Source organism: Oncorhynchus keta, chromosome 2 (genome assembly GCF_023373465.1).
Source record: "Oncorhynchus keta strain PuntledgeMale-10-30-2019 chromosome 2, Oket_V2, whole genome shotgun sequence".
Taxonomy (NCBI): Eukaryota; Metazoa; Chordata; class Actinopteri; order Salmoniformes; family Salmonidae; genus Oncorhynchus; species Oncorhynchus keta.
The window spans coordinates 2,675,099-2,687,517 of NC_068422.1; the positions used below are offsets into that span (position 1 = coordinate 2,675,099).

The following is a 12,419-nucleotide window of genomic DNA, read 5'->3' on the forward strand; positions in this document are numbered from 1 at the left end:
ACAGCACAGCAGAATAGCACTTTATCAAACACCTCAGAACAGCACAGCAGAATAGCACTTTATCAAACACCTCAGAACAGCACAGCAGAATAGCACTTTATCAAACACCTCAGAACAGCACAGCAGAATAGCACTTTATCAAACACCTCAGAACAGCACAGCAGAATAGCACTTTATCAAACACCTCAGAACAGCCAAATAATACATCAAAATACAGTATACCCTCTGGCAGTCAATGTCACAGATTTGACAGGCTTCATGTGACTTTTACAACACGGAACGTAGACAGAAATAAATTCCAAAATCCAGAAGTTCAATATCTGCCAGGTTGAGGAGTTGACATCTGACATTTTTCAGTCTTGTAAAGCCTCATAGACTCCTGGATTACTTGTTGCCGCCCAGCAGCGGCCAGTACACACACACACATGCACAACACACACACAAACACACGCCCAGTACACAGAGCCAATCTAATATGCAATAGTAATGGAGTCTTTTTATAGGCACTAACCTGACCATGGTTTGTTGGCCAAAGTCTATGGAGAAATGAACAGAGTTTCTGTAGGGTTTTGGGATAAACACTGATCTACACTGGTCTATAATAATCACATGCCTAGGAGATCTTATACGTTTTGTTCCATGAGATATTCTTCATAAGCTAACATCACTTTTTGAGTTTAAGCCTAACCCTATGTATTTATGGAATTTATACAAGCACATAAAGGCTTCATAATAATGAAGGTCATGTTAACTGACTGATATTATCTCAGAGAACAAAATGTATTAGATCTCCTTATTTTTGGTGTTCACCACAAAACCCTGTTATTTCCCCAATTCACTTTCCCCATAGGAATGTCTGAGCGAACCAGAGGTAATTCATTCCTGTTTTTTAGGACTACATCCTGGCAAGCTCTATAGGGCCTCAGTTTGTACTGTTGCTGCTGCAACTAACTGGGGAAGGAGAGAAGATGGGAGAGGAGGGGTGGAGATGGAGAGGAGAAGAGGGGAGACAGGAGGGGAGGGGTTGAGATTGGAGAGGGGTGGAGTGGAGTGGTTTCGAGTGGAGAGGACAAGAGGGGAAGAGATTGGAGAGGGGTGGAGTGGAGAGGACAACAGTGGAGACAGGAAGGGAGGAGATTGGAGAGGGCAAGGGGGGAGAGGGGAGGGCCTCCATATAACTACTGCTTACTAATAGAGGAGAGGAGAGGAAAGGGGACAGGTGGAGAGGACAAGAGGGGAGAGGAGAGGAGAGGAGAGGGGCTCTATATCACTACTGCTTACTAATGGAGGAGAGGTGAGGAAAGGGGACAGGTGGAGAAGACAAGAGGGGAGAGGAGAGGGGAGGGGCTCTATATCACTACTGCTTACTAATGGAGGAGAGAAGAGAGGAGAGGAGAGGAGAGGAGAGGAGAGGAGAGGAGAGGAGAGGAGAGGAGAGGAGAGGAGAGGAAAGTGGGGCTGTATTGCATTAATGCTTACTAAGAGAGGACAGGAGAGGAACCAGGGAGCTCTATCATCCCAACCCATTCCACAGCTCCATAAACCAGGGGTTAAGGGGCTCCATAACGCCTCCATAAACCTGGGGTTAAGGGGCTCCATAACGCCTCCATAAACCTGGGGTTAAGGGGCTCCATAACGCCTCCATAAACCTGGGGTTAAGGGGCTCCATAACGCCTCCATAAACCTGAGGTTAAGGTGCTCCATAACTTCTCCATAAACCTGGGGTTAAGGGGCTCCATAACGCCTCCATAAACCTGAGGTTAAGGGGCTCCATAACGCCTCCATAAACCTGGGGTTAAGGGGCTCCATAACGCCTCCATAAACCTGGGGTTAAGGTGCTCCATAACGCCTCCATAAACCTGGGGTTAAGGGGCTCCATAACGCCTCCATAAACCTGGGGTTAAGGTGCTCCATAACGCCTCCATAAACCTGAGGTTAAGGGGCTCCATAACGCCTCCATAAACCTGGGGTTAAGGGGAAGGCAAGCTAGATGTCCTTCCCTTTTCCATTCTTAGTCCGTCCTCATCTAAACTCCACCATTTACCTTGATTGACATTGACTCTGCCTGGGGAAACAAGCATGGTTGTAAATGTGCAAGGCTAGCAGAAGTTCCTTAGTTTGGCTGCTCAGCCTACCTACCCATCACCCACCATAGCCCTGCCATTCCCAACCAATCAGAGTGCTTGGCAATGTGCATCTGGACACTACACCCGCCCACTCAGGTGTGTTATCATTGTCATAAGGGAGAAGACGCATGTTTCTGAGGACTTTTTATTGCCGACAGTAACACAGAGACTTATTCCTTCTGATTACATGAATCAGCGCCGAGAGTTGATGTATTTTCCTTTTCCAAACTTTGACCTAAATCAAATCAAATCAAAAAAATATAATATAGCCCTTCGTACATCAGCTGATATCTCAATATCAATATGTAAATCTAATGATGGTTCAAATTTGTGTTGATTTCACTTTGAATTAACGTTAGTTGACAACGCAATCAAAACTAGACATTGAACTGACGTCTGTGCCCAGTGGGTTGGCACTTTAATCCACTGCACATGTTGATTTTACGAATACTAATGTTTATTCAAATGAACTTCCACTGTGCTCCAAAAATGGCTTATCTCTTATCCTTATCTCCAGTTTGATTATTTGGTCATGCACCTTGGAGGAAGGTGACATATGGGCAATGATTTTTCCTTTCTAACTATAGATCTTAACTGTGCTCAGACCAAAGGCCCTAACTCAAACCTCCATTAAACACACTTTATGGTCCATTTGAGTCCCTGTGAGTTTGTTTATGCCAATGTCAATATTTTCCCGTCATTACTTGCCTGCCACCACAGCACCGCACCACTGCAACTTAATGGCACACACACACATACAAACACACACATGCATGCATGCACACACACACACACATACAAATGCACACACACACACACACACACACACACACACACACACACACACACACATACACACATACACACATGCATGCATGCACACACACATACAAACACACACATGCATGCACACACACACACATACAAACACACACATGCATGCATGCACACACACACACACAAACACACACACGCATACACACACACACACTGCATGCACTGCAACGTAATGGCACACAACAAGACACACCAACTATTTAGTGATGGACACGGTCAGTGAACACACACAGAAAAATTGTCACACATTACCTGTACACAATCAACCATGCATGCATACACACACATACAAACACACACATGCATGCGTGCACACAGTACTGCTGCACTGCAACGTAATGGCACTTACAACAAGACAACCAACTATTTAGTGATGGACTGACGGTCAGTGAACAGACTCAGAAAAATTGTCCCAATTACCTGTAGTTAACAATCAACCAATGTGGGCTCTACACACACACACACACACACACACACACACACACACACACACTGTGGTTAATTATTTACGGCTCTGTTGGCCATAAACTACAGTTATATTATTAGCGACTTAGTCAGTCTGTCACCTTGGAAATGGTCCAACCAGAGAGCTTAGAGGCTCTTCTACAGGGGTGTCTCAAGCATCAGCGTGTGTGTGACTGTCTGGTCTGTCTGGTCTGGTCTGTTCTGTTAACTCCTAAAATTAATGTTTGAGTGCACTGACTCCATGTGCATTGACTTTCCAGAAGATTCCTCCTGATTCCATTTCAATTCAGGAAGTAAACTGAAATGACTGAAGTGAAATGGAACTGACGAGGCCTGGGAGACCTGGCAAGAAAGTTATTGAGACACTGTGAGAGTAATTGAGACAGAGAGAGAGAGTACTTGAGACACTGAGAGAGTACTTGAGACACTGACAGTTCTGAGACACAGAGTTCTTGAGACACAGAGAGTACTTGAGACACAGAGAGTACTTGAGACACAGAGAGTACTTGAGACACTGAGAGAGTACTTGAGACACAGAGAGTTCTTGAGACACAGAGAGTTCTTGAGACACTGAGAGAGTACTTGAGACACAGAGAGTACTTGAGACACAGAGAGTACTTGAGACACTGAGAGCGTACTTGAGACACAGAGAGTTCTTGAGACACTGAGAGTGTACTTGAGACACTGAGAGAGTACTTGAGACACTGAGAAAGTACTTGAGACACAGAGAGTTCTTGAGACACAGAGAGTTCTTGAGACACTGAGAGAGTTCTTGAGACACTGAGAGAGTACTTGAGACACTGAGAGAGCACTTGAGACACTGAGAGAGTACTTGAGACACAGAGAGAGTACTTGAGACACAGAGAGAGTACTTGAGACACAGAGAGAGTACTTGAGACACAGAGAGTTCTTGAGACACAGAGAGTTCTTGAGACACTGAGAGAGTTCTTGAGACACTGAGAGAGTACTTGAGACACAGAGAGTTCTTGAGACACAGATAGTTCTTGAGACACTGAGAGAGTTCTTGAGACACTGAGAGAGTACTTGAGACACAGAGAGTTCTTGAGACACTGAGAGAGTTCTTGAGACACTGAGAGAGTACTTGAGACACTGAGAGAGTACTTGAGACACTGAGAGAGTACTTGAGACACTGAGAGAGTTCTTGAGACACTGAGAGAGTACTTGAGACACTGAGAGAGTACTTGAGACACAGAGAGTACTTGAGACACTGAGAGCGTACTTGAGACACTGAGAGCGTACTTGAGACACTGAGAGAGTACTTGAGACACTGAGAGAGTACTTGAGACACTGAGAGAGTACTTGAGACACAGAGAGTTCTTGAGACAATGAGAGAGTACTTGAGACACTGAGAGAGTACTTGAGACACAGAGAGTTCTTGAGACACTGAGAGAGTTCTTGAGACACTGAGAGAGTACTTGAGACACAGAGAGTTCTTGAGACACTGAGAGAGTTCTTGAGACACTGAGAGAGTACTTGAGACACTGAGAGAGTACTTGAGACACTGAGAGAGTACTTGAGACACTGAGAGAGTACTTGAGACACAGAGAGAGTACTTGAGACACGGAGAGTTCTTGAGACACAGAGAGTTCTTGAGACACAGAGAGTTCTTGAGACACTGAGAGAGTTATTGAGACACAGAGAGTACTTGAGACACAGATAGTTCTTGAGACGCTGAGAGAGTTCTTGAGACACTGAGAGAGTACTTGAGACACAGAGAGTTCTTGAGACACAGATAGGTCTTGAGACACTGAGAGAGTACTTGAGACACTGAGAGAGTACTTGAGACACAGAGAGTTCTTGAGACACTGAGAGAGTTCTTGAGACACTGAGAGAGTACTTGAGACACAGAGAGTTCTTGAGACACTGAGAGAGTTCTTGAGACACTGAGAGAGTACTTGAGACACTGAGAGAGTACTTGAGACACTGAGAAAGTACTTGAGACACTGGGAGAGTACTTGAGACACAGAGAGAGTACTTGAGACACAGAGAGAGTACTTGAGACACGGAGAGTTCTTGAGACACAGAGAGTTCTTGAGACACAGAGAGTTCTTGAGACACTGAGAGAGTTATTGAGACACAGAGAGTACTTGAGACACAGATAGTTCTTGAGACGCTGAGAGAGTTCTTGAGACACTGAGAGAGTACTTGAGACACAGAGAGTTCTTGAGACACAGAGAGGTCTTGAGACACAGAGAGTACTTGAGACACTGAGAGAGTACTTGAGACACAGAGAGTTCTTGAGACACTGAGAGAGTTCTTGAGACACTGAGAGAGTACTTGAGACACTGAGAGAGTACTTGAGACACTGAGAGAGTACTTGAGACACAGAGAGTTCTTGAGACACTGAGAGAGTACTTGAGACACTGAGAGAGTACTTGAGACACTGAGAGAGTACTTGAGACACAGAGAGTTCTTGAGACACTGAGAGAGTTCTTGAGACACTGTGAGAGTACTTGAGACACTGAGAGAGTACTTGAGACACTGAGAGAGTACTTGAGACACTGAGAGAGTACTTGAGACACTGAGAGAGTTCTTGAGACACTGAGAGTACTTGAGACACTGAGAGAGTACTTGAGACACTGAGAGAGTACTTGAGACACAGAGAGTTCTTGAGACAATGAGAGAGTTCTTGAGACACTGTGAGAGTACTTGAGACACTGAGAGAGTACTTGAGACACTGAGAGATTACTTGAGACACAGAGAGTTCTTGAGACACAGAGAGTTCTTGAGACACAGAGAGTTCTTGAGACAGATAGAGTACTTGAGACACAGAGAGTACTTGAGACACAGAGAGTTACTTGAGACACTGAGAGAGTCTTGAGACACTGTGAGAGTACTTGAGACACTGAGAGAGTACTTGAGACAGTTCTGAGACAATGAGAGAGTTCTTGAGACACTGTGAGACACTGAGACACTGAGAGAGTACTTGAGACACTGAGAGAGTACTTGAGACACAGAGAGTTCTTGAGACACAGAGAGTTCTTGAGACACTGTGAGAGTACTTGAGACAGATAGAGTACTTGAGACACAGAGAGTACTTGAGACACTGAGAGAGTACTTGAGACACTGAGAGAGTACTTGAGACAGGGAGAGAGTACTTGAGACAGAGAGAGAGTACTTGAGAGAGTACTTGAGAGTTTTCAAAGGGGTAGGTTAAACAGGTGGGAGATTAGTTTTGGTTATTGACTGAGTGTTACTATAAATGTCAGTCTCTGTATCTATCTCACTGTGTATCTATGTAGAATCTTAGAGAGCTCTTCTACAGGGGTGTCTCAAGCAGCAGGGTGTTTGGGGCAACCCAAAACCCCCTTTGATCATCAACCTTCTCTCCCATGATGTGAGCAGTACAGACATAGAGCTCAGTGCAGAACTTCTGACTTTATGCTCTTTACTGAGACAGACTGAGTCTGTATCTGTGTGAGAGAGAAATGCCACCTCCTCTTCTAAACCAAATAATGGGATATGTCAAGGCTCTCTCATAGCGCTGGGTGTAGATATAGACATACAGAAAATGCTTTAACACACACTGAGCTCCTGTGGGGCCTGAGAACACCAGCTTCTTTAGAGTCAGAACCTTGGAGAGCTCACTCTTGGCTTGTCTCTCTCTCTCGCTCTCTCGCTCTCGCTCTCTCACTCTCTCTCGCTATTGTTCCTCTCTATCTCTCTTCGCTCTCTCTCTCTCTCTCTTTTTCTCTTTCTCTTTCTCTATTGCTCCTTTCTCTCTCGCACTCTTTACTCTCTTTCTCTCTCCCCCTCTCTCTTTCTCTATCGCTTCTCTCTCTCTCTTCCTCTCTCTCCCACTTTCTGTCTCTCTCTCTCTCTTTCTCGCTCTCTCCCACTTTCTGTCTGTTTCTCTCTCTCTCTTGATCTCTCTCTCTTTCTATCACTCCTCTCTATCTTTCACTTTTGCTCCACTCTCTCTCTTCCTCTCTCGCTCTCTGCTCTCTTCGCTCTCTTATTTTGGTTTGGTCAGGGTGTGATTTGGGTGGGCATTCTATGTTCATTTGTCTAGGTTTTGTATTTCTTTGTTTTGGAAGGGTATGGTTCTCAATCAGGGACAGCTGTCTATCGTTGTCTCTGATTGAGAACCATACTTAGGTAGCCTTTTCCCACCTGTGTTATGTGGGTCTGTTTTGTGTCTGCACCAGACAGAACTGTTTCATTTTGTTCAACTTTGCGTCAGTATTCAGTTTGAATAAATTATCTTGGACACGTACCATGCTGCGCTTCGGTCCTCTTCTTCAGACGAGCTTTACAAAAATATTAAATTACACAGTATTTATACAAATATTCAAATACTCCCAAAAAGTAAGCTATGTATTTGGAAATTATTTTAAAATACTTCCAATAGAAGTCGTTGATTCAGACACCATTATTTGAAAATAATAAAATACACAGAAAATAAGTATTTATCACACACACACGAAGAGCCCAAGAATGTGCACTGGAGCAGAACGAGGACGGTATGAATTGGGATTGGACAGGTTGTATGAAGAAGTGTTGTTAACGTCTTTTTGAGCAACCAGAAAAATACATTACCTGACCAGATAACAACCAAAATATGATGTCATGATCTCATCGTGAAAAATGGCATAATTTCTGAAACACGTTGATTACACTCTTAATAAATAACTTTTTCTGAACCAGAAAAACGGTTTAAAAACCAGAGAAGAATGTCATTAGGACATCCTGTATGCCACGTTTCCCACTGGGCATCATCTTTGACACACAGACTGTTAGGGTACACACACGCACACACGCACACACACACACACACACACACACACACACACACACACACACACACACACACACACACACACACACACACACGCACGCACGCAACGCGCACACACACACACACACACACACACACACACACACACACACACACACGCACGCACACACGCGCACACACACACACACACACACACACACACACACACACACACACACACACACACACACACACACACACACACACACACACACACACACACACACACACACACGCACGCACGCGCGCACACACACACACACACACACACACACACACGCACGCACGCACACACACACACACACACACACACACACAGTATCCATCAGACCTCAGTCACCATCAGCTATGCCACACAGCCGTCACCAACCCTCAGGCTGTACTGGGGGGACAGTTGCTCTTTAGTGACCTATCAGGAGGAAATGTTAAATGAGGGGGAGCAGAGGGGGATTCTCATTAACATTCTTTTTCCTATTGCTCAAAATGTTCCTGAAACGCACCCGAGAGTCCTGTCCTATACAGATTTACGTGCATTGCCTCTCAGAATGGAAAATGGAGAGCTCGCTGAATGGAGAGCAGAGCTAACTGAGCCAAGCCAAATGGCAGAGAAATAGGATGTCGCCTGCGTGCCAAAGACTCCTCCACAGCTAAGATGTAACACATGAATGGAAAAATTGCTAATCTGGTGTTCTGGGTGAAAGCCAGTGGAAAAAATAGGATTGTGAGGTTGAAGGAAGATGATGACGCAGCCATTTTACATGGAGGAGGAGTTGCGAATCATATTATACTTTACCAGCCTGGTTTCCAGATTTGGGTGTGTGTGTGTGTGTGCGTGTGTGTGTGTGTGTGTGTGTGTGTGTGTGTGTGTGTGTGTGTGTGTGTGTGTGTGTGTGTGTGTGTGTGTGTGTGTGTGTGCCAGCCTGCATGCCAGATGTACAGAAGGTGAAGTTTGTCATGACAATATGAGGCTGATGATATGGTAAATTTACAGACAACTATGATGCACTATATAGTTGTAGTAGGCCTATGACAATGTTCAGGCTACAAGCCAATGAAAAAACAGGATTCTGAGCCAGATTGTGATGATGCAGTCATTTTACTGTGTAAGGAGGAGTATCATTGAGGGTCTAGCAATAATATCTGGAGAAAGCATTCTGAGGCTGAGGTGGTGCAGGATCAGTGTTGATACATCCCTTTTTACAGTAGGTCTAGTAAATGATGATATAATTATAGAGTTGGTCTATTATGACAACGTCCTAAGGAAAGCCAGATGAACAATCGGCTATCATGAGGGCTTCTGTCTCTACATATTGAGTTTTTGTCTTTTTGGACAAGACACCCCTTTCTGGGTGAGGACAACCCTCCATGGTTCATCCCTTACTGCCACCCTTGCCATTTTAGACGTCATCATCTCTCTGTGTTGAACGGACACATGCAATGCCGAAGCCCTCTCACACATCTCACTGTTCAGCACACATACATTGTTTATGGAGATATGAAGATGGTTCCTAGAAAGTCAGTGAAATCTTAAACACTGAAACTTAAAGCAATGCATTAATGCAATATGATGGCTAACTGTACTGTAAACAAAACAGAACGATTTGGAGAACATCTGTGGACACTGTCCAGGCATAGCTAATAGCAACATTAGATGTTGCATTACATTAAACCGTAAATAAAATATACATCAATCATTGAATATCTAAAGACTGGAAGAATATGTTGCCATAGTCAGTACAGCAAATTCCCGAAGAGTAGTGTGATATTGTACACACTCTCTTGTGAGCAAAGCAGGATAATGTCTACAGTTGTAGCGTATTCATTAATTAAATTAGACTGACGCTCGCATATGTTTCTTTGTTCCTCATGTTCCTCATGTTCCTCGTGCCATCACTTTCTGTCTGAATGACAGGAATGCATTACATCACTGATAAGATTGCTTCTTATACTCACCAATAGTTGACACCACAGTCCCAACAAAATAAAAAGCACCTGTAAAATCCCATCGCGGCCTGAGAGCATCAGCTCGGATGCCCGCGGCAATAGCAGTCTCATACTCCCGCAGGAAAGAGTTCAGATCCTCCAAACTGATATTGAACGTGTCACTGAAGTTGAAAAGTGTTATGTTCCATTTGCCGTGCGCCTGCACCTCCGAAGGACGCTCTATAGCAGAAAACACCACGGCACCGCACAGCAGATACAGAACGATCAGGATGGCTAGTAGCAAGAAGCGGCCGTTGTCTTCGTTTAAGTGGAGGGAGCGGCAGCCTTGCAGTCGCTGAACAGGCATCATCCAGACTTCAGCACCACTAGCTCAACGGACAGCGACCCACTCCGTGTCGGATGGCGACCCCCTCCCCGTCGGATAGCAACCCACCCCGCGACAGACGGGGCATACAATCACTTTATGGTCCTACTTTAGAATCTTTAGAAAATATCAACTGATATTGCCACGGGCTCAGAGCTCATTCCAAAAACGTTCTAGGACATTTACACAAGTCAATCTCCCTTCTTATTAATTGTATAGGCTAACCTGGACAACTGAGAAGAACCAACCTACTTAGCTAGAACCTTATTATTATGTGTTCGTTTGGGACCGACGACTTTTTGGGCGGTATCCAGAGCATACCACGTCAGTGCAAGGCTACTCATCAACCCCCAATCCAAAAACAATCGAATTATCTTTACATTAAGTAGTGGTAATGCAACAAAAACCAATCTAATCATCCGTACGGCTATTCCTGTTCCCCTTGTCCATTGTGGAATCTATAGGAGCGGATATGTGAGTCCTCCGCTGGGTAGCTGCACCAAACCGCTCATCGCGGTGGGCTATTATATCACTTTCTGTCACTACCATTTGACATGGTCGAATTACTACACATAGAAAGAAGTCTGCGGGCGCATCTCCTTCATCTCCCTCCCCCTCTTTCCCTTACCCTACTCAGCTCCTCAATCTATCTTCCCATGACAGGCTATCTGATGCTGGTCTAACGCGGAGCTGCAGTCCTAATGAGCCAGTGATAGTCGAGAACAGACACTGGCAGCACATCGCATCGGATCTGTGGACCAGTGCTGAGATCATGCTGTGCTATGCTATGCCGGAGAATATAGTGTCCCGTGCAGCATAGCTAGCAGCAGCGTCCACGTAGGATACAGCCGATGAGAGGAGAGCCTGAAGAGGACACCACAGTTGAAAAATAATATTCACTGACGAAACATCAGCAGTCAAACTTGAGGTGATATTCTGTTATGAGACATTCGTGGGCGGTTTAGTTGATGGCAGTTGAACGGATACGTCCTTTATAGTTTAGTCTATGGCCCTATGAGCACAAACCAACTTTAGGTTTATCTTTTTTTCTTGACTACAGTTTGACTAAATCCCATGGATACATAGGGTCCCGAGACATGATTCATAGTAACTCTCAGTGGTCTTTCTCTTCAATGCATCTTCAGTACATGTGTCTATGGAGAGCGACACTGGAGAGTTCCCGATGCTTAACGCATGAATCCCCACTAGCAACAATTAGCCAGCACTCTGCGACGAGCGACACTTTTAAAGTAGGCTACTGTGTCTTTCCAAAGTCTTTGACACAGATAAATATCAGCAATCGTTTAAGAAAAACATATACTATAATATCGACTGTCAATTAAAAATGAAAATAAGGTCCGATAATATAGGCTCCATGAAACACCAAATCAGATACACCCTGTCCCGGACTTGGCTTCTGCCGCGCATCATGTGCCACAGGCGTTCCCGAATGCTCAAAAAAGAAAGGATGCGGGGAGATGCATCCAATAAGCTCCAGCTCCAAACAACCTCACTGCGGGCGTCATCGTAGAGTCATGTCATGTCATGTGCGGATTGGAACATCATTATATTCCAATCCAATATTATTCTGTTCCAACTATTTTCAACTGCAGTATATTAGGCCATTATTATGTGGTATTGGGTTATACATTGAATATAAGAATGTAAGAATACCATCCTAATATTCAGTTGCACCCTGCCTTTTGCCCTCAGAACAGCCTCAATTTGTCGGGGCATGGACTGTACAAGGCGTGGAAAGCGTTCCACAGGGATGCTGGCTCATGTTGACTCCCAATGTTTCCCACAATTGTATTTGATGGTATGAATCGTTCTATATCCAATAGGTCAAGTTGCCTAATGTGGCGAAACATTTCCACCTCCTGCT

The 12,419-nt window shown here is 44.6% G+C and overlaps 1 protein-coding gene across 1 annotated transcript in view; it reads right to left on the bottom strand.

The window, feature by feature from the left end:
• The window catches only part of LOC118371532 (potassium channel subfamily K member 12-like), a 110,451-nt gene extending 99,034 nt beyond the window's left edge, over positions 1-11,417 (bottom strand). The window contains exon 1 of the mRNA XM_052470757.1: positions 10,180-11,417. Coding sequence (XP_052326717.1) covers positions 10,180-10,519 — 340 coding nt within the window. The 5' untranslated portion in view covers positions 10,520-11,417. The remainder of the gene's footprint in view (positions 1-10,179) is intronic.
• Positions 11,418-12,419: the final 1,002 nt, after the last annotated feature.